The sequence below is a fragment of the Urtica dioica genome, chromosome 12 (assembly GCF_054948205.1).
Source record: "Urtica dioica subsp. dioica isolate 48M chromosome 12, U.dioica_male_clone48M_v1_H2, whole genome shotgun sequence".
Lineage (NCBI taxonomy): Eukaryota > Viridiplantae > Streptophyta > Magnoliopsida > Rosales > Urticaceae > Urtica > Urtica dioica.
In genome coordinates this window covers 18,172,211-18,195,072 of record NC_142767.1, presented here as the reverse complement: position 1 = coordinate 18,195,072, position 22,862 = coordinate 18,172,211, and the positions used below count along the sequence as shown (strand labels likewise).

At 35.2% G+C, this 22,862-nt stretch overlaps 5 protein-coding genes across 5 annotated transcripts; 2 read left to right on the top strand and 3 right to left on the bottom strand.

Moving 5' to 3' along the window:
* The first annotated feature begins 2,864 nt into the window (after nt 1–2,864).
* On the top strand, nt 2,865–4,972 carry LOC149379822 (cell division cycle 20.2, cofactor of APC complex-like). Its single transcript, XM_089602662.1, has 8 exons — nt 2,865–2,948; nt 3,038–3,136; nt 3,278–3,469; nt 3,560–3,829; nt 3,936–4,038; nt 4,173–4,492; nt 4,600–4,761; nt 4,829–4,972. Exons 1-8 carry the CDS (start codon nt 2,874–2,876, stop codon nt 4,970–4,972), a joined length of 1,365 nt encoding a protein of 454 aa, XP_089458788.1. The 5' UTR covers nt 2,865–2,873.
* A 27-nt stretch (nt 4,973–4,999) lies between these two features.
* LOC149379821 (superoxide dismutase [Fe], chloroplastic-like) lies at nt 5,000–7,057 on the bottom strand. Its single transcript, XM_089602661.1, has 8 exons — nt 6,842–7,057; nt 6,688–6,738; nt 6,097–6,285; nt 5,840–6,011; nt 5,689–5,756; nt 5,556–5,582; nt 5,429–5,452; nt 5,000–5,330 (listed from the first exon to the last, which is right to left on the bottom strand). Exons 1-8 carry the CDS (start codon nt 7,043–7,045, stop codon nt 5,235–5,237), a joined length of 831 nt encoding a protein of 276 aa, XP_089458787.1. The 5' UTR covers nt 7,046–7,057; the 3' UTR covers nt 5,000–5,234.
* Nucleotides 7,058–9,050: 1,993 nt separating this feature from the next.
* On the top strand, nt 9,051–10,361 carry LOC149379820 (uncharacterized). Its single transcript, XM_089604063.1, has 2 exons — nt 9,051–9,635; nt 10,169–10,361. The coding sequence occupies exons 1-2, from the start codon at nt 9,051–9,053 to the stop codon at nt 10,280–10,282; spliced, it is 699 nt and encodes a 232-aa protein (XP_089460189.1). The 3' UTR covers nt 10,283–10,361.
* Nucleotides 10,362–10,457: 96 nt separating this feature from the next.
* LOC149379819 (metacaspase-1-like) lies at nt 10,458–13,817 on the bottom strand. Its single transcript, XM_089603774.1, has 5 exons — nt 13,279–13,817; nt 12,319–12,649; nt 11,115–11,235; nt 10,816–11,013; nt 10,458–10,701 (listed from the first exon to the last, which is right to left on the bottom strand). Exons 1-5 carry the CDS (start codon nt 13,652–13,654, stop codon nt 10,639–10,641), a joined length of 1,089 nt encoding a protein of 362 aa, XP_089459900.1. The 5' UTR covers nt 13,655–13,817; the 3' UTR covers nt 10,458–10,638.
* Nucleotides 13,818–16,124: 2,307 nt separating this feature from the next.
* LOC149379818 (casein kinase II subunit beta-1-like) lies at nt 16,125–17,828 on the bottom strand. Its single transcript, XM_089604062.1, has 5 exons — nt 17,702–17,828; nt 17,331–17,534; nt 17,035–17,141; nt 16,341–16,506; nt 16,125–16,258 (listed from the first exon to the last, which is right to left on the bottom strand). The coding sequence occupies exons 1-5, from the start codon at nt 17,826–17,828 to the stop codon at nt 16,125–16,127; spliced, it is 738 nt and encodes a 245-aa protein (XP_089460188.1).
* Between the last annotated feature and the right edge of the window lie 5,034 nt (nt 17,829–22,862).

Below are 22,862 nucleotides of genomic sequence, written 5' to 3'. Positions count from 1 at the left end.
GAGGGCGGAGAGAACGCCGGCGATGAGGGCGGAGAGAACGCCGGCGAGGGTGGCAGAGGGCGTGGCGCCGAGGGCGGAGAGAAAGTGGGAATGGGTGGCGGAGGGCATGGCGGCGACGGGGGAGAGAGCACCGGAGATGGCGGCGACGGTGGAGAGGTCGGCGAGTTGGGCATGAAGCATGGTGGCCATACCGATGATCTTCTTTTCTCAGGGAACCTTCTCTCCATTTTGTTTCTGTTGAGTTTATCGTGAGTCTATGCGTATATATTTCGGGGCCGATAGTTTGTTTGAGCTTGAATTTGGCCTGTGATTGAAGAAGAAAAGGTCAATCTCGAAATTTCGCTATGTGAGAGATATTATGCTCTTTTCTTATTTTTGTTTTATCAAATATAAATTGTAATATGATTTTTTTTAGATAAATGTGTAGACATTGAAGAAAATCCATGTGCACTGCTCATCTCATTATTCATTTGTTTTATTTTGGATGTGTTTGATATATATATATATCTACTAAGGGTATACTATTTCATGATAACATCAAATATTATGGCATTTTAAGAAATTTAATTAAATAGTTGTATTTAATAAGATCTTTTTGTTTTATCTACATTATAGATGAAAATAGATGTTATACATTATTATAAAGCTTTAATTAATTTTTTAATTAGACATTACATTACTGCGTTTAAAGTCTTGTGGTATCCTCTTAGATGATTGAAATACATTATAAATTATTGTGTGACGTTACATTATAAATTATTATAAAGATATAATCGTGTTACATATTTCGGGGCCGATAGTTCGTTTTAGCTTGGATTTGGCCTGTGGTTAAAGAATAAAGGGTCAACCTCGGAATTTCGCTATGTGGGTGATATTATGATCTTTTCTTATTTTTGTTTTATCAAATATAAATTTTAATATGATTTTTTATAGATAAATGTATAGACATCCGGAGAGAACGCCGGCGATGAGGGCGGAGAGAACGCCGGCGAGGGTGGTAGAGGGCGTGGCGCCGAGGGCGGAGAGAAAGTGGGAATGGGTGGCCGAGGGCATGGCGGCGACGGGGGAGAGAGCACCGGAGATGGTGGCGACGTCGGAGAGAGCACCGAAGATGGCGGCGACGGTGGAGAGGTCGGCGAGTTGGGCATGAAGCATGGTGGCGATACCCATGATCTTCTTTTCTCATGGAACCTTCTCTCCATTTTGTTTCTGTTGAGTTTATCGTGAGTCTATGCGTATATATTTAGGGACCGATAGTTTGTTTGAGCTTGGATTTGGCTTGTGATTGAAGAAGAAAAGGTCAATCACGAAATTTCGCTATGTGGGTGATATTATGCTCTTTTCTTATTTTTGTTTTATCAAATATAAATTGTAATATGATTTTTTTTTAGATAAATGTGTAGACATTGAAGAAAATCCATGTGCACTGCTCATCTCATTATTCATTTATTGTATTTTGGATGTGTTTGATATATATATCTACTAAGGGTATACTATTTCATGATAACATCAAATATTATAACATTTTAAGAAATTTAATTAAATAGTTGTATTTAATAAGATCTTTTTGTTTTATCTACATTATAGATGAAAATAGATGTTATACATTATTATAAGCTATAATTAATTTTTTAATTTGACATTACATTACTGCGTCTAAAGTCTTGTGGTAACCGCTTAGATTATTGAAATACATTATAAATTTTTGTGTGACTTTACATTATAAATTATTATAAAGATATAATCGTGTTAAATTAAATCAATAATTGAAATAAAGCTTTATGTCGTCACGCCTTACTTATGATTTTATTGATAATTTGTCTATCGTTTTGGAGTATGTCTAATTTTGGGCATCAGACGATAACGGAAGGATCGTTTTCAATGACGCTGACATTTTGTTCCTATCATAACGAAAATTTCCAATTGCAAAAGTCATAAATTTCAAGTTATCGAAAATGGTGCTAAGGATATTGGAAATACTATTTGAGATAATTTATGATATTAAATTAAAAATTGTAGCAACATCATTTCAATCAGAAAAAATATATCACACATTGTCGCGGCGAGTAAAAAATGACGGAATAAAAACAACGGAAATAACCGATCATTGCCGTTGCTTCCAAGATTCCTTTGGAACTGAATATTCCAACTATCGGAGCGGTAGTTTCGATAGCATAAAGCCAACCATCGAAATCAGAAGTTTCAATCTCTTCCGGTTTCGATGTCCAAAATTAAGTATGGCTAACACTAGTGATATATTGTTATCACAAGAGGTAACCACAAAAATGGGTATCTAACACATATTTGAATAATAAATAAATTTTCAAAAAAATAAAATTTGCATGCATAAAATTTTAAAAAATATAATTTGTGTATAAAATTTTTATATATAATTTTCGTACACATTAAAATACAAATCACTCACGAAAAATAAAAATAAAAATAACTATTGTGGTTGAAATGTTGAAGATTGTAACTTGGTTGGTTTGATATCCCAAATAAACTTTTGTCCGAGTGGCATTTAAAAAATTATTTCAAGCATGATATATATAAGAAATTCCGTGTCCAGTTTGAGTTAGTTACGTAATTCCCCATCTAAAACCCACCGTTGGAGTCCAATACTTATTCTAAAGCCCAGTCCCGTTACGCGAAGAGTTGCCAGAGCCCAATTCGCTCCAACGGAAAAAGTGTCCGTTGAAAATTTGGCGGGAGATATCGACGCCTTATATCATCAACCCAAACGCTTCTTCTTTCCTTTCTTTCCTCATTCTATTTCTTCTCCAAGATAATTTTTATTTTCTTCAACTTTCTCGCTCACCAAACCATAAACAATTCGTTTGTGTTCAGATCACAGAACAAGAAATAAATAAAAAATGTCGGAGCTTCAACCTGATTGGTGCTCTCCAAAACGCCTCCAAATCAGTCCGACCACTCAGTACGATTTCCAGGTACGATTCCGATTCTCTCTTCTTCGAAATCTTGATCCGATCACTGATTTCTTGATCTTCTATAATTTATCGCTTTATCATCTGTACAGGGAGATCGGTTTATACCTAGTACGAGTTTGATGGATCTAGATCAAGCCCATAGTTTGTTGACAAACCGAAATAGACCGCGCTATAATTCCAGTTTCGGAGTAAGTAATAACAGAACAATCTTCATTATTTTTCCTTCTTCTACTTTATTTAATGAATTCAAGAGTTAGGGTTTATGGTTTATTCGTTTTTTTTTTTTTTTTTTTTTTTTTTTTAAATTATAATCATTGGGTCTGTTACAGGAATCATACCGCAGAAAATTAGAGGAGAAGCTGAATTTGGACTCCAAAGGAAACCCCTTCAGAATGCTGGTTTTCAGAGGAAGCCCCAAATCAAACCGTCGATCGTTCCGCTGCATCGACGAGATGCGACGAGACGATGCACAAGAACTCGAAAACAACGCCAAACAGAAAGTTCTTCGAAAAGTGCCAAAGGTGAACGTTGTTCGAAATTTCTTTAGCCGATCAACTATCTGCGACCCAGCATGTTTAGTTTAGCTTTTCTTCTGTTTTCTTTTTTGTCAGAAAGAATCCATGATTCTTGATGCTCCGAATATCAAGAACGATTTCTACATGAACATCTTGAATTGGGGGAAGAATAACGTCCTCGCCGTCGCTCTTGGCTCGCAGCTGTATCTATGGAATTCAGAGACTCGAAATGTGGATACCCTTTTGAAAGAGGCTGACCCGAGAGACTACCCGACAAGTGTGGCCTGGTCTAGGGATGCCAAAACTTTGGCCGTCGGTTATAAAGGCTCGAACCTTCAACTTTGGGACGCCGAGACTTTGCAACTCGTAAACAACAATCTCTCTCTCTCTCATGATAATAATAACAATAATCATACCATTCTAGTTATTTCTCTTTCGTCGAGTCAAAGATCCTAACTTTGACCGCAAACAGGTTAGAAGCTTCGGCGATCACACAGAACGGGTCGCAGCTATTGCGTGGAATGGTGACACTCTCACATCGGGAAGCAAAGACAAGTCGATCATCAACCATGACAGTGAGGGTTTTTGCATTCTTCTATAATTTATTTTAGTTTGGTTCGTGTTTGATATTAATTATACTGTCGTATAAATAACTAGATTGGTTCGCGGCTCGAATTGTGAACTGAGTTTTTTTTTTTTTTTTTGGCAGTGAGGGCGGGGAGGAATGTGGCGTCCCGGGTGGTGCGGGCCCACGGGGATGAGGTATGTGGCCTGAAGTGGTCAGAGCGAGGCAGCGTTTTGGCAAGCGGAGGCAACGAGAACTTGCTCTACTTGTGGGATTGTTCGAAGATGAGGTCTTCGAGTTTTTTGCACCGTTTTGAGGACCACACGGCGGCCGTGAAGGCGCTGGCATGGTGTCCCTACCAGCCGGAGCTGCTTGCCTCCGGAGGCGGGACCCAAGACGGGACCATCAAGATTTGGAATACTCAAAAGGGTGTTTTAGTCAATACCTTACACACCCATGCCCAGGCGAGTTCTCTGTCACTAAACCTGTCCTATGGAACCAGAGGGGGTTTGAAGGAAGCAAATTAGGGAAAATGAAATCGGGCATTTTGTCGTGCTTTGTAATATTTCAGGTATGTGGGCTTGAGTGGAACAGACATCACAAAGAGCTGCTAAGCGGACACGGTTTCACTGCGGGCGAGCCGCCGAATCAAATGTCTCTCTGGCGATACCCGTCCATGACCAAAGTCGGAGACTGGAAGGGTCATTCGTCCAGAATTCTCCACCTTTCTCAGGTTCGGTTATTTTCATCTTAAAAAAAAAAAAAAAAGACCAGTATAGACCTGATTTTTTTTTTTGCAGAGCCCAGACGGTTTAACTGTGGTTTCAGCCGGAGCAGACGAGACTCTACGATTTTGGGAGACATTTGGACCGCCTCGCACAGACGATTCAAAGCTTTCGGAACTCGACGGTTTTTTGTCTTTGAAAACCTCCCCAATCAGATGATATTAGGAACAGAAAACTAGATGTGAATGTCAACACAAACACAAGATTTTTTGTAATTTTATTCTCGATGAAATTGTCGCGGATACAGAAAGAAAGCTTATATAATACTAATAGTGCCTGCTGAGTAGACCCTCTCTCTTAGTCACAAGTACAATAGCCAAACAAAAAGCACTCTTCTTTTCATAGTTATATTTTATTGTCGTTGAAAAAGCAAAATGAAATTGATTCCCTCTTCACGCTTGGTTGTTTTGCTTCATCTTGTTCAGCAGCTTGCCTTGGCAGCTTCAAGCCTGGCCGTCACAGCGTCCCATGACACAAGCTTGTCCATAAACAGACTTATGTAATCAACTCGACGGTTCTGCGCAAAATAACCAAAGATCTCAGGTTTTAGAATAAGAGAACAAGTTATAAGGAAAAACCGAATTCCATTACTAAGTCAGAATAACAAAAACTGACCTGGAAGTCGAGATAGTAAGCATGCTGTTGAAAGAGGACAAACAAAAAAAAGAAGTTAGTAATTTGCAAATTTTCATTTTCTTACATAGAAGTATTTGAATTTATATAATTCTGTTAATCTATTTACCTCCCAGACATCAATGGTTAGAATAGGCTGCAATTAACAAAAAAGGAAAAAAGTTCATTAGCCAAAATACAAGAAATGAGCTTTTTTAGGTGATATATATTTGTTCATAAAATAAGTCGATAAAATCACTCACGGAAGAACCGAAAACGAGAGGGTTCACGGCGTTCGGGGTCTTAACGATGGACAACTTCTTGTCTTGGTCTGTTGGACAAAAAACAAAAACTATCAGAGGCGTGACATAATTAGAGTCGTGTGACTTAAACAAACAAAATGTCGAGACTTACACACAAGCCAAGCCCAACCAGACCCGAACTGGGTAAGAGCGGCGGTCCTGAACTCCCCGACAAAGGCGTCGTACGAACCGAAATCCCTTTCGATGAGCTCAAGAAGCTCGCCGGTCGGCTTTCCTCCGCCGCCGGGTTTCATGGATTGCCAAAAGAAATCGTGGTTCCAAACCTGCCCAAATTACCTCACTACCCTTAATACCCGGTGCACTAGAAACTAGAAAGCTCAAAGAACGGGGCTTTTACGTAATTTGTACCTGAGCGGCGTTGTTAAAGGGCGGAAGAAGATCGCCCTTGTTGTAGGTGGCGAGGATGACCTCTTCCAAGGACAGAGGCTCGAGATCGTTCCCAGCCACCTGTTTGTTCAAATTGTCCACGTAAGTCCTGTGGTGCTTTCCCCAGTGAAACTCCAGTGTGTTCTTGCTCATATGCGGCTCCAAAGCATCCTATATTCACACAGTATTTAGTCGTCAACAATAATTTACTGATTTGGTTCTAGAGAATATTGCATTAGTGTGTTTGGTTAAGATTAGCATGTGTTGTGGTTTTTTTCTAATGCTAATATTTTTCTAGGGTAATCTAAATCACACATATTCACTTTCCTAGGAATATTTTTTAAACGTACCGAACTGTTAAGTGATTTTCTAATCATCTTTTTGTTGTCCTCCTATAAATTGCATTACTTGGCCGTGTAGATCTAGTATGATTAGCAAAAGTGTGGAAATAAAAATCACTTCAAATGATAAAGAGATTTATCTCTGTCTCTCTCTCTCGGGACTTATCACAAACAGCTGGTGGGCAAACAAATGTAGAGAGAAAGCTACGGAAACTATGAACCCAAAAATTACCAGTGCATATGGAGGAGGCTGTAGCTCAAACTTGGCGCTGATTGTACTGGCCTGATTATATATCAAGGAAAAAAAAAAGTAATTAAATACTAAAAAAAAAAAAAAATTAGTACAGTAAAAGTTCAAATGAAAAAAGAAAATGGAATAGTTATACCATTGTCTTGGAGAATCGAACTCTGCGAGGGACGGCGAAATTCGCAGTCGATGGGAAAGAACTAAGCTGAAGAGTTGGCTTAGTAGTCGATGAGACTGGTAAGACTAAAGCCACCATTTTCAGATGGGTTTTAATACTATCTTGAGAGCTTCGAGAGTTACGTGGTTGAATTGGTAGGTGAAGAAATGAGGAAAGTGTCGGCATTTTTGGTACTACAAATTGGCAGTACATGTACTGGATAGACTCGCTGTACTAACTAACCCTGATTAGCTAATTGGTCGTCGAGTTAGAGGGTAGTTAATTGCGGAGCTCTTTTGGAAAAATAAAAAATTAATCAAGTGTTAATTCATTTGTTCAGTTTGTAATTTTGGTTTCGTCCTAATTTACAACGATTGTTTAATTAATGTTTCGAATAATATCGTTTTTTCGAGTCTTATCTTTACGTTTTGCTTTTTGATAAAAAGGATGATTTTGGCACTCGTATGGTCACCACACGCCAGCTATAAGGCGATCTTGGCACCACCATTCCACACGCCACTCGTATATATGAATTTTTTAAATAAGAAATATTTGATATAGGACATTTTGGCTCTAGGATTCCACAAGCCAATCTTATTTGGAAATAAGACATTTATGTGTAGAAAAAAATATTTTTTAAAATCATAATAAAAGAATTGTGATAGTAAATAGTCAATTCACCCCAAAATTTTATTTTATTTTATGAATAAACAATAAAGTTAGGTATCTTCTTACAATTTGCTACTTTATTTTCTGCATAACGACATGCTTGAAAATATAAATTTTCCTTTGATTTTTGTGTTTTGTTTTTAAATAGAAAACATAAATCGTTTTTTGGTAACATATAATTATATGAAATTGAGCGTCGTTACCTCATTACAAAAAAAATTTATTAATAATAATGATCTCTGATTTATCTCACTATATACGATGCATCATTACTTCTCTAAAATTGAATGCTTTGATCTATGGTGTAATTAGTTCAAATTCTTTCATAAGCGGAATTGAAGATTTGAGGCTCAACAATCAAGTCGGGCCCCTTTGTCCAAAAGCCACCTCGATGACTAAATCTGATATGTCATTCTCTCATTCTGACACTTTTATTTTTTTATTCCTCTTCAAAATTTCGAAAACTCGTATCTCCTTCATATGAAGTCGGATTTGGGCGCTCCCTATAGATTCATGTTGACGAGATCTTGAAGAGCATAGTCACTGTATCAGTTGAAATTTATATTCACCGATGTTAAAGTTCACCGAAGAGGAACTCCGCCCACTGATAGTTTTTTGACCACCGACAAGAGGTGATTTCCACTTCCGATCTAAAAAGAAAATTTACAATGTGGGTTACTAAATCCATCAACATATTTCTCACATTGGTGATCGGAGATACTTCAATTTGCCCAAGATAAGTTTTAATATCTTCTTTATCTCTGATCTCTTCTTCGGTTTTTAGAGAATGACTTTCGTATTGATTTGGTGATTATCTGAAGTTGGTGTTGGTATTTTTTTTTTAAATCGCGCATAGTTAATATCATAAGTCTCATTGACTTGATTGTTCCCAAAGTCTGAATATCATAAGTCCCCCCCTCCCCCCCTTCTCAAATTTGGTGTGTCATGTCTTGCTCTACAAGATTATTATTTCATTTGACTTGTCTTTTCTCTTGAAACGTGACCGAGTGACAATTATTTTCGTTAAGGTAGAGTGTAATGTAGATTTTAATCTAGGTAGTGAATGATTATACTTATTTATTTTATCATATTTGCTCTATAAGATTATACTGGTCAACTTGAACTTTTTTTCTTATTCTCGTTTTTCGATTTAGAATGATGTACATCAACCATATTTGTATACTTTGAATTGCTTATTATTTATATAAAAAATAATGACTACAGACTTTAATAAATTCTAAATTACACACAATTTTCGCACGTGATCCCTCCATAAACAATTTCCACTTCTTAAAATAGCACACTAAAAAAAGGTCATATTTGCAAATTCATAAAATTAAATCATTCGCGCCTCTTTATATATAGTAACCGTCATTTCATACGGTACATCCCAAAAGGTGCAAAGCAACGGTCGACCATTTTAACGAGTCATGCCCATTCCCAAACCATTTCGCTTCTTTCTCTTTTAAACAAACCAAAATCCATCAAGATTCAATTCAACGTATTCAATTTTTAAAAAAAAATGGACTCAAACAATTCCATAAATTCACCGATAACGAACACACCATCACCGATATCCGCCTCTCAAACGCCTATCCAACTCTCCGGCTTCCTCACCGGAGACACAATCCAAGTCACCGGCGACACCGGTGACCTCCGATTCTCCGTTCGCCTCGACCTCGTCAACAAAAAACTCTTCCCCGAAGAAAAACCTGTCGAACCAGAAGAAGAAGAAGAAGAAGAAATCTTCAATTCCTTTTCCTCCGATCCCTACGCGACACCTGTCGCTTTTCCCGGAGAAAGCGAGACCGCCGGGATCGGCGGAGGCGCGACGACGAGGCTGAGGAGCGGGGCTATATCTCCGGTGTCGTACTTTCCGCGGGCTTCGATCGGACGGTCGACAAGGGTTCGGAGTCGGAGGAGTAATAGTAAGACCGGAGATGTGTTGGAGAGGATGTGGAGAAGGAGGAGTTTTCCAGTGCGGCCATGCACATCGTACTCGTTTTTCGTGATGTCGTCTTGGGGACGTGTCAAGGCTTCTTCGTTCGCCGAGACGAGTAAGAGGATTGCTCAGATGTGGTACAAACTTCCCGCCAATCAGAAAAAGGTTTGTTTTAGTGTCCTATAATCCTGAATTTGTGTGATTAATGACATTTTAGTTCGTTATTTTTTAGGATTTTAGTCTATAAGTTATTGATATTGGCCCATGATACATTCTTCAGCGTTATAAATCAAACTAATTAGAATATATTTGGACTTTGATCCTAAAAAAAAATACTAAATAAAAGTTTAAAGTGTTTTTTTTTTTTTTTTTTTTTTGTAATATGAGCTTAAATGTTCTATCTAATTAAATCTGCAATATATGTGGATATATAAATGAAAAATAGTAAAAAAAAAAACAAAAAAAAGTTAAACAATTTTGGATTTTTAGGGTAGATTTTTTTTTAATTTAGGTACTGGATTTTTTTACGTAAAAAAAAGGATCCAAAATGCTATAAAATCAATATATTAGAGAACAAAAAAAAAAAAAGGTTAGAGAACAAAATACTATGATCATAAAAGTTTCAAGAGTATTGCGTAAAAAATTAATTACATGATTGAAAAAGTGCTCAAATGTTGGTGTTGTGTGTGTTTGTGTAGTTGTATGAAGATATGGCTGTGAAGGACAGTGAGAGATACAAGTGGCAAGCAGAGCTGTTAGAGCAAAGACCGTTTGAAGATGTCCAAGAAGAAGATCATGGGATTGGGCTGTGAAGTTTTTTTTTTTTTTTTTTAATTCTTATTCATTATTCATTAGTGCTGAAATGTTTGAAGTTTTGTGTGTTCGTTTATTCTATATTTATTTTTAGTGACATTTTCTACCAATCTGGTTCATAAAGTCGTATAGATAGTATTTATAGGAATGTGAGCGGGCCAGAGCCCAGAACCAGAAACAAGTCAAATTTATTTGTGTAGTCAATTCATTTCAAGCGTAGATTTAAAATTACATGTCAAACTCAAAAGAACTATCAAAGAATGAAAAAGAGATCTCAAAAAAAAAAAAAAAATGAAAAGGGGAACCTTCTTTCCCAAGAAACAGAACTATTCACAAACTCAGAAAGACAATCGTGTTAAAGAGAAAATGGCTTTGTATGCACATCAAATTGCACATTGGCTGTCAGCTGTGGTTCTTGCTGCAAGTTAACGCATAAAAAAAAAAATTATAAATATAGTAATTTAAATAACAAAAAATTAGTGCTTAGAAAAATAACAATCTTTTTTTTTTTTTTTTTTAATATACCGTATACCTGTTTTAGTTTATAACCTCCAGCGGACAACATGGTGATGAGTGAAGTGACGAGACCGGCCCCGAGGCCGCTTTCTGCGTTCCTTACGGTGGACCTCATCGCGGTCAACATATCCCCATAAGTAGTCCCGTGCCCACGCTCGATCGCTTGTATGAAAGAATAAGTCATCGCGCCCGTTGAAGCGCCGTTCGAGAGAGACTATATATGTCGAGAGAAAATAAAATTTATTTTTTCATAATTCTTGAAATATGTTACATTCCGAAAAAAATTAAAAAAAAAAAAAAATTATGTTCACATACGGAAGTATCTGAGGAGATTTGATTGTCATCGCAGCCGCTGAAGGAAATGACTTCGCCTCCGCTCGTTCCTTTCCATACGCCTGACCGCGGCCGATGATCCTCCCACGAGTACTTCCCGTGTCTACAAAAAACGATATCGAGTTTCAAACACAAACATACCAAAAATATATTATGTATCACTATAGGTGAGATAAACAGACATGCCCTGCTCTGTTATTAGGCAGATTAGGCACCAATTTAGGGAAAATGATATCATCAAATTATCATCTGGTGCCTATCTAACCCAATGATTAAAAACCAGCTATTTATTATCAATTTTCAGTTTGACATGCTGCTGAAAATGAATATCCGATGAAAAATTGCCGGCCATACAAAATTCTTGTGAGATTCCGGTGAATTATATAGTACTCTATCCAAAATTTGCAAAATATTCAGTAATCCGGAAAAAAAATTCAAAATTTCCATTTTTTTTTACCTCATTGATATTTAACTAATGGATAAAACAAATCATCAGCCAACTACATTTTAAATTTGAAGAAACTGCTTAATTAGCCCAATAACTGTTTCACAAATAATTAAGCTAAAATTCTCTAGCATCCCCTTTAAATTCAATAACCAATAGATTCTTTTGACCAAGTTCATAAACACTTAAATATTAAAAACAACAATTCGAGGATGGTTAAAAAATCCGAGTCGTCACCTCTACGGGTTTAGCTTGGATGACAAGACCTCCTGTCCATAAGGAGACCTCTGCGAGAGTACAAGGGTTCAATCCCTAATAAACTTAATATTTATTGACGTTTGAAGATTATATCTTGTGCTTAAATGTTTAACGTAATTGATGATATAATGTATGATATAAAAGAAAAAAAAATCCGAGTCGTCAAAATTTTAAATTTGTTGGTTTTCTAATCCTTTTTCCTCTTCCTCTCTGTTTTTCATATTCTACTATAAGATTTTATGGAGCCCCATCTAAATGACGCGCGCAATATAGAGTTCGGCATCATGAACTCTTTGAATTTTATCCTATTGACTGGGCTCATCCCCCAAAAGTATCTTGAAATCGGAATATCTTAATGAAACCGTGGACCATTTTCCACACAAGTAAAGCTAACCGTCGGGTCTCACGACAGAACAACACCCAACACCCATATTTGGGGCTCTCGGGTGCGTTTATCAATAGAGCAGAACACATAAAATTTACCTGTCCATTCTGCAGAGGAAAGGCAGGTCCAACACGGTGCCGCTGTGACAAGCGTCGATGATGGCGTGGAGTTTGACTCCGGCGGGGAGGGGCTTGACAATGGTGGCGTTGATCTCGTCGTCGACGATCATCCCGTGAGTCTCGAAGTCGACGGGGCAGAGGGTCTCGTCAAACCCGTCGATCTCGTCCCCGTCAGCGTCCTTTTGCTGGGACCCGTGGCCCGAGAACTGGAACACCAGCGAGTCACCCGACCGACACCCTTCCACCAGCCACCGCAGAGCCGTCCTAATGTTCCGCTTCGTGGGCCATCGGGCCGGGTCGCTCTCTTCCTCTGAAAGGTGCCTTGTATTGTAAGAAACCGTGAATCACACACCACGCTTCTTCTTATATATAAGAAGTAAAAAAAAAAATAGTATTTCATTGAATTTTATGAAGACGGACATTAAAAGAGATTATTATTATTATCAAGGAAAATGTCGTTCATTGTTTTTTTTTTTTTAGACTTGATTACAATTCTCTTTAATTAATTTTGCAATTTTTTTTTTCTCATTCAGTGTTAATTTGTCCAAATAGCAGTTCCAGATTATCGATTAAATTAATTAAAAATATCATTTCATTGAATTTTATGCATAGAGAAAAAAAGAAGATTATTATCAGCGAAAATGTCATTCTTAGTCGACAGTTTAGTAGTTTTTTCATCGGCCTTAATTTCTCCACATAGCAATTCTCGATCATCGATTTAAATTCATAACAAATGTAATTTTCTGACAAATCGACACTAAAAGTCAACCAATAGAACCATTAGGGAATAAATTTATAATGATCAATAAACATAAGTCCAATTCTACGATATAAAACTAATTGGTAAAAAAATTGTGATCAAATTGAGAATATAGATGTCATTTTCTCTTGTAATGATGATGATGATGATGATGATGATTGTTATTATTATTTTATTACCTGTGAGCATAAGAACAGAGGATTCAGGGAATTTGAACCTGTTGACCAACAAGTACTTCATACACTTGGCGTCGTTGATGCAACCTTTCAGCTCTCGCCGCGTGTCCTTGTACGACACCCCGCATATCACCGCCCTCTTCCGTCCCCGCCACGCCGGCGACGGCGGTCCCGTCAGCGCGTGGCCGTTGGGGGACGGCGGCGCGTGGAGGTGGCCGCGTCGGAACAGGTGGAACGCTCGTGGAGATGCTGCGGCGACGACGGCGCGTGGATCGTCGACGAGCGTGACGGCGTTGCACAGCGCGCACCGGATTGATTCGGCTCCCGAGGGAAGCTGTAGAGGGATTCGGCAGTTTGAGCAATCTACTAAAATGGACATTGTTTGTATTCTTATTTCTTCACTTTTTCGCGTCTTGAGAGAATTGAGAGAGAGAGAGAGAGATTTTGAGAGAAATGAATTATTGGACGTGTTTTTCAAATGTGGAAATGGTTTTGGTCGACGGAGAAAGGAAGGAGATGAGAAGTGCAAGTGGGTGATCTTTTCTAAAAAAAGAATTGACTAGGTATTATATTATATGATTATATATCTAGTGTACCTTCCTTTAATTCCATGTTATATACTATATTGAAAAACACGGTTTTGTGACATTATTAGAATATGTTTGAATAGGAGGAGGTCCAAAGTGTGGTGCTTGTGGTGTGATGATAAATTATGGAGTGTGATTAAATTCTAGGTTCTAGATTCTAATAGATTGATGCATAACTCTTCTTTAAAAGAATTTTAATGTTGACTTTGTTTAATTATAAGAATGGAAAAAGGCATGATTTTTTTTTTAAATTTTTTTTCTTTTTATTTTATAAAGAGAAAGAGTGATTTTAATATAAATCAAAACACCAACAGCCGACAAATTATTCCAAACCGTTGTACCTTAAAAAGTGAACTTATCTGTGCCGTTGATGAGTTATAGCAATGCCAAGAAATTAAAATAGTTGGAGAGTTAGACTTGTACCCAAATTTTGTTGGTGAATTTAAAGTTTTTATTTTTATTTTTTATCTTATTCCTAAATAGAAACAAAAAACTCTACCTTATAATGACAATAATGATATATATTTAATAAAATATCAAACGTGGTTATGATTACGTGTGAAGATAACAATGAAGAAGTGTATGAATTCTTATTTTGTCTTCACATGCTTGATATAATTAAGAAAAAAAAATATTATATTATATGTCTCTTGTTTTGCAAAGTTAATTAATCAGTTATCAAAGAAGTCTATTGGATGTAACCAGTGAAATCGCATGATCCATGCACATACATACCGAAGATGCATATAAATTGAATTGGTGTGGTATATTGTATACATTCATATCATTATATGTGAACAATAAGATTTAACACATAATTGAGGATTCAAAGATAAAGTTTCAAACAACTATTTCGTCCTTTCTTTTTCCTTTTTCTTTCCTCAGTAGTTGCAGGGACACAAATATACTTTTGATAGTATCACATTAATATAATAGATTTTAGAAAATGTTGGGTATACATGAATATAGTTTTGATATTATCACTTTAATATAATAGATTTTAGAAAAACTTGGGTATGAAGAAATGTTAAAAACTCAAAATTTATAATTTCTTTTACAGATGTATGCTATGTTCGAAATTTCAAAATAAAAAATAGTACTGGTTAAAGAAGGCTACTTCAAACTTGATATAATGCTCTAACTCTAACTTGAAAAATTTCCTCTAATTTGATCCTAAAAAAATATTTAATAAAAGTTAAAACAATTTTAAAGAATTATTTTTTGGGGTAGTATGAGCTTAAATGTTCTATCTAATTAAATATACAATATATGTGGATATAATAGTAAAAAAAAAAAAACAGATGCCTAATTCTGTAACTATCTCAAAACAGATGCCTAATTCCCTAAACAACTCGCGTTTCAAATGCTTTTTGAAATATCTCATGTGTTAAAAATCTGGATAAAAATACCTTTGGAATTCTTATTCATGTATATATGCCTGAATTATTTTTATTTATTTTCGTGAATTTCTTTTCTCCTTAATAGTCTCTGAAAAATATACTTGTCGGCGAAGACTTATTGGCACAATTTAGAAGCGAATGGGAGAGTTGATAAACAAGAAAGAATGTATTATTAAAAAAAAAATGCAAATAGTGAACAAAGTATTTTCGAAATAAGAATGAGACGGAAAAAAGTTTTGAAATGGAGTCATTTTCGTTGAATTTAATATTTTCAATTACATCTTGATATTTCACCATCGCATTTTGATTTCAAATTTCCACTTCGTATTTTCTAAAATTTGGTTAAATACTTTTATTAAATTTTAAAATGGTATTTTTATATTTTCAAGTTTTGAATTTGATATATTTCAATGTATATATTTTTTATATTTTAATGTATATTAAATTTTAAAATGATATTTTTATATTTTTCAAGTTTTGAATTAGATATATTTTAATATATTTTTTTTTATATACTTAAATTAAAGTTTGTTATGAGGTAAAAAAAATGTGGTTGAATGTTCCTCACATATCATGATTTGCTTTAGGTGAGCCTGATAATCGTTGTTATCTCTACATCTCTACCTGTAGCTTATAATTCCCACCCAATCCCATTTTCAACCACTGGGCATAAGTAGCTTATAATTCCCTTTGCTTATCTCTACCTGTCAATTCAGTAGCACAGACAAAACAAGAAGTTCGTCTGCGGTTCAAAGAATAGCACCAACATTTTTAGATCAAGCTGAATTTAACTCGTGTATAATCTAAATCCCGATTTAACGTTGCATCAAGTAGATCGCAGCAATGAAAACGATAACGTTGTTTACGAATATTTGCTGATCTTGAAGCCATAAAGTCTTGGCACATAGCTTTGACTCGACTTGTGTGGCCTAAGGTGCTCGTAGCTCAAGTAGAACATATGAGGGAATGTTGTCCCAAAATAAGCTCCATCAATATCTATTAATACTCAAAGGAAACAAACAAACAATCTCATTGAATCACTAATTACTTAGCTAGGTGCCTTGCATCACAAGGATACTCTTTTGGTCTTTGAATTTTGGCGCGTAAATATCTTGGCATTTGGGGCAGTAGATTTTCACTGTCCTCGATCGAGGCGTGTCTGACTCACCAACTGGCAAACATCTTTGTTCACTACAGTGAAATCTTGGGCAAACCCCAAACTCACATCTCCTATATTTCTCCACCTGAAAAACATAACTGCTATGAATTAATTTTGGCTTTTTTGCATCCAGATCCCTAAACTTTATTGGTTGTAGCGGATTGACCTCTATCTTCTTTCTACACCAAGAATTTCTTAACTTTGAGAATTTATCTAGCCTGGATAATTTTTTTTGGAAACAATCTCAAGTGCGTGACTCATATAAATTAAACTTGTTTTTTAGGGGTTAAAATGGTCCAATTATGAGTTTGGAACAACAATTAATAGGGAACATTATACGAAGATGACTGAGATGTGAATAGAATGTGAAAAAGAAAAATGGTTTTTTGAGTATAAAATCACAGGAAATGAAAATTTTAACTTAAAAAATAAGGTCACACACTTGAAATTCCATCCGAAAACCTAGAAAATTCATCAACAGGTGCCAAATCTGCAACCTGTGTACTCGTGCGAAAAAAAAAACTAAAAAGACTATGCCAGATCCGCAAATAAGCCATAAATTGTTGCTCCGCCCAAAAATAGTTGAACAATCTCAAAATATCGATTTTCTTACCATGGCAGACAATCCTTTGGTGGTTAATATGTAGCGAGCATGAACAAGACCGTAAAGTATCTCTGCCGCCAATTCGACCACCTCATTTTGCTCATCGGTGAACTCGTCTGTTTCAATTAAGTTGTGACATCGATATTCCTAATAAACAAGTAAATAATACTTCCAATACAAACAAAATTACACTTTCCATGACAAATAGTTATTGTCGCGCAAAGATTTTGTGTGCGACATAAATGCCAGTCATACGAAACCAAACTGTCGCGGAAAACACATATAATATCGTATATAACTTATACCATGAGAAGATTCAGCGTCCAAAATCAAGTCAAGGGCATAATCATAGCAAGGCACTTTGGAGCTTAAGCCATTGAGATTGGTGTCATCAAGGAAATATGATTCGTCAACTTGGCAAAACATTTCATTTCCTTTTTTATTGCAGAACCGTGTCACCCAAGACTCAATCTCACGATTTACTTCTTTCATGTTTGTCTCTGTTTCCTCTGCATTCATAATCAATGTTGCAAATCAATAACACAATGAATCAACCAAGTTAACACACACACACGTGTAGGATATTAATTTGCAGTATTGCCAGCCAGCCAAATTTCTATGATAATATAACAAATATTGTATCATTCACTATATATAAATATATAAAAGTACTGGCCTTCGGTGACAGTGGTTGGTGATGACGTGGAAGGGACTGGGATGTCTGTGACTGGGCTTCCTGTGGTGGAATTATTTGATGTGGACAACGTCTGGCGATGATCTTGATGCGAGATTAAGTCTCTCATTATTAATTAATTCGTCAACATGAATGAAATGAAAGCATATTATTTTTGTTATATTACTATGATTATTATCCACTGATTTGGCAACCGCACACCTGGATCTGGAGAGTAATTAACTGACAAAGTCTCTCTCCGGATTTTCTTCGTTTATAAACAAACGTGAAAAGGGAATATACAAACACGTATACGAAGTACAAACATTGTATATTCCTTGAATAAAAAGGTTGATAAACGACATATACCGTTATGTCGTTGGGTGAGAAAAAAAAAATTGTTTGAGAACTATATAACAAGATAAGTTCTTTAAATACCTTCTCAAAGAAGAAGTATTCATTTCTTCATATAGAGAACAATAATTTTTATTCATGACCATTGATATATAAGATTATATATATATAATTTTTTTTAATAATAACAAAGAGCCTTGATGTTTATGTATGTTAATTCATTAAAATCCAAATAGGTAAAAGACAAGAAATTAAATTTCCTAATAATTTTTTTAAAAAACTGATGCGAAGAGCTTTAATTAAAATACCCTAATAAAAAAGGTAAAAAAATTCGAGATTACATACATTTAATGAATTTTGAGAAGGTGAAAAAGCTTCCTAGGCCTGGAGAAGAAAGACAACAATATATGCACATCAATTAAAAGCACACATTACATCAAATTAAAAGTTTTGCTAATCTTATTGCTGTATAAATTAAAACAAAATACTCTACCTACAAAAACGATACATTTGATCAAATACTAAACGTGGTTATGATGATTATAAAGAAAAGTGAAAATGAATTTTCTTCGATCAAACCCAAGGTATAAAACTTAATATAAGTCGATTTTTGTATAAGTAAGTGTTAACTCTTTTTTAAAACAGTTTAGTTTTATGTGCTTATATATGAATATGATTAATTACTTTTGAAACTATTTTGAAAAGCAAAATAAAATAGATGATTGGGCTTTTATATTTTTGTAAGCCAAGCCCAATTATTTTAAAAAGGGTTTGTTTATTCTATTTTATTTTATTTTTTGAAATTACTTAACTCAAAATAATTTTTCTACTTTTTATAACTTAAGGAAACACTTCCTTTTTAATTATAACATTATATTATATAACATTTTAAGTAAATCATTGTTTTGTGTTTTAAGTTATGTCACGATTTTGACTGATAGGTTTCGGAAAAAAACGGTTTCAATGAGTTGTAAAACCCTAGGACGTTAGACTAGGATTTCTTCCAAGTCATTAAGAGAGGAAACAAGTTACGTTTTCTATAAATATTTCAACCGATCGGGACTCTATTCTAACTGGAATATATGGTTGAGTACGATCTCTTATGTTCCTTAGCTTAGATTTGAGAAGAGACGCTAAGGTCTTGTCCTCAGAATCCGATTTTATATCTTTGTCTCTGTCTATGTCCATATATGTGGCTATGTTTTCTCTGCTTCTCTGAATTGAGAAGGTCTGATTGGAATAGTATTAGTGAAATTTTACTTTTCTCCTTTGGTGAGAATAAGTGTTTTAGCGTATCAATGAGAGACGGGCTAATCATGCTCGATATTAGACTTTTTCATTTCCTAGATAAGCTCCTAAATCGCCTTAAGGTTGGCCTCAAGAGGAAATGAGCTCTCATGAGCTGGTGTTGAAGTGAACCTGAAGGTCTCGGATACAATAAGTGCCGAAAGGAAAATAGCATACATTGGGAGCAAATAAGCTTGCATGGTGTGGATTTCGGGTAAGTGAGAATTGGGTCACCTCATTATCAAGGGTTTCACATGTTTATGTGCATTCTTTATGCTAGTAATAACGACTAGGTGAAAAATTTGAAACTTTGCAAACTAATTAATCTAAACTAATCAAGATTAAGGCTTCGACCACTATTATCAAATATGTAGATTCGGGCTAACAACGCAAACCTTTATTTATGTGATTAGTTAATCATTCCCTTAACTGCTACTAACAATTTGGTTTCACCTGACAGATGGGTTTACTGGAGAAGCAAGACAGTCGTCTCTCAGATTCCAACTGAGAATCATGTCCTAGAGGCTTTAAGTGTCATGACTTGAACTCTCTTTAAAACACTCACGTCGAGGAAAGTGAAAACTCTAATTAACTTGGAATTCATTGTGAGATATTCTATGATAGCAAAGAATACCAAAACACGAGTAGAGCCATTTCGATGGTACCGAGATGTTACAAGACTTATATTTTCACAGTGGGGCCAAAGGTTGGCATAATCAACCCTGTCGGCCCAGGTAAATTATATTTAAAAACGGTACCATTAATGGATCTCTGACTAAATCTTCTAAGTCACCATCACCAAGATGACTTTATGCTCAGGTATGAGGTAGCTTTCTTGTCTGTTCTGAAGGTAGTGACACCAAGTACTTAGTCTCCTGAAGGTAGTGACGACAAGTGACAATTGATCTTGTATGATTGACAGATTGAGTAGGTTTATTCATATGAAAATTAATATTACAAATTTCTCATCTTGACTTTTCTAGACTAACTTTTAGAATTGACTTTTCGTATCCCCGATTAAGAGATATTTTTGAAATGCTACTTCTAAATTCTAATACAAACAATATATATACAGACATCAGCCCCAAAAAAAATAACCAACCAACTAATCCAATCATAACTGCACTCTTCAAATTTATAATGAACTCAAGCATCAGGTAATATTTATCTTTTCCTTTCTTGACCACTTTATCTTTTCCTTTCTTGACAGCACCAAATTTATCTATTAATTTCTTCTTGTTGTTTATTTCCAGACTCCACCATTGTTGTGTAGCTGTATTCTTCAAACCTGCAAGAGTTATCAGGTAATATCCAGACCCCACCATCTTCAAACTTTTCTACTTATTATTCAATTACTTATCTAAAATCAGAAACTCCAATACACCAAGCACGGTCGAAACATAATGCTTCTACTAAAAAAAATTATTTTCTTCTAACCTTTCTAAAAAAATATAGATCTAATTTATTTTCCTCTAATTTGTTTTCTCGATTAGCATTAATACGCAGAATATTGTCAGGGTGTAAAACAATCGAAGAACATTATTATGAATATGTACGTAATATGCAAGAGAAAGACTTACTTCAATATATATACACAAACAACACATTAACACAACTAACAATCGGAACTCAAAGTTGGAAAGAAAATTAGATTATATCGTCATTAGCTGGAGTTGGACTCAAGATTAAACAACGGAATCAATCAATTAAGAATTCCAAATTCCAGCCACTATTATCATCAAATCAGTCCTCTCGGTCTCAACAATCACTTTTATTATTTCAAATTACGAATATGAGATGAGTTTCAATCTCATTTTCAGATTCAAACATCACAAGCCAACTAATTCTACATGACTCAATCTATTTTCCCGAACAGTTTTCGTCAACAACAACACAAAACCGAAACCCCGATTTCAATTTCCAAATTCGGTCTAATAAACACATAGAATTCGGAAAGAGAATTCAAACTATAACCAACGACATTACTTGAGCTCCAATTAAAAAACCCATAACTAAGAAACCTAGGGGCTTGTTTGTTTCTTAACTTGAAAACTGTTTTTGACTTTTCTAACTTGAACAGTTTTATCAAAAAAACTGAATTCACTGTTTGTTTGATGATTCTTAGAATACAACTCAAAAAGTTTTCAAACTGTTTTCTGTTTAAATGAAAAAAAAATCAGAAAACAGTTTCTAAGTGTTTTCCAATTTTTTCACTCAACTTTTTTAAACAATCGGAATTCCATTTTATAAACTATTAATTGGTCGTGATCCTCTCGTCGAGCACATAAGTTTTCACTATTTTTAGTCAATATTATGTATCAAAATTTGATATTTGTTGTATTGACTACAAAGACAAACGGTGTTTTCCAATGAACTTGTGAACAATCATTATAACTAAAGGTACGACCATTATATTCGCAACAAAGACTTTCAATTAGTATATATCTCGACGTCTAATTCTTATGTGAATTAATTATTACACTACAATTACAAAAAAAACTGAATAAAAAAAATTGAAATCCTTACCAAACAGTTATTTGAAAACAACTGCAAAAAAATTCTTTTCCTTAGTACAATCGATGCATCTTTTTTTTGTTTACCATCTTCTTCTTTTTCTTTCGCCATCTTCTTCTTTCTCATTTCGTATGACGCTTGAGATCTTCTTCTTCTCCTCTTTTTTCACAAACACGAGTGCCAAGGAATCCCCCTTCAGATGATAGAAAACTAATCTATCGCTCAAAAGAACTCGTCGTGGGTCAAGTATTTTGGGGCTAGGGTTTCGGTGTATCTCAAAATGAAGAGGCGAGGAAGAAGATGTGGTAGTTTTTTTTATTTATGTTTAGAGAATTTTATGTCAGCTCCAACACTGATTCACTTCAAGTACATCTCAGCCACACGTTGTCTTCAATCCGATGGCTCAGCTCTCTCCTTCGTTCATAGCCCTCCGACCACCAAAATCGACGCTGCAGATCTGCTCCAGAATGAAACTTGCGTTTCATTTGAACGTGGAAAATCACAATCTTGCGTTATTCCCTTCGGCAACAACGAAATGGGTTTCATTAAATCTCCAGCCCACCAGGCTTTAGCCTTCTCTTCTTCCTTGCTGTATGTGCTTGGCCCGAGTGAAGATGTTTGACCTTTTCATTCTAACTATGTGTTCAATACTTTAGGACCAGAATCCCATAAGTCAAAATTAATCCAAACATATGACTTCCATATATGTGTAACTACAAAAATAACCAAAGAAATATTTTTTATTTTCTTTTGTATTTAATTTTGTTATTTACTTAATGGTCACAAAAGAAAAGTTAGAGATCGTTTTTTGTTTGGTATGTGAAGTTAAAAAAAATGGAAATTTGTTTGAAGATTTATTGACATTTTGTCTTTTAATTGACATGAATGTCAATATATCTTCAAACGATTCTGGAAAATTCTTTAAAGAAGATGTCAATAAATTTTATGCATGTCAATAAATCTTCAACATATCAAATTCTTTGAAGATTTATTGACATCCAGAAAATTT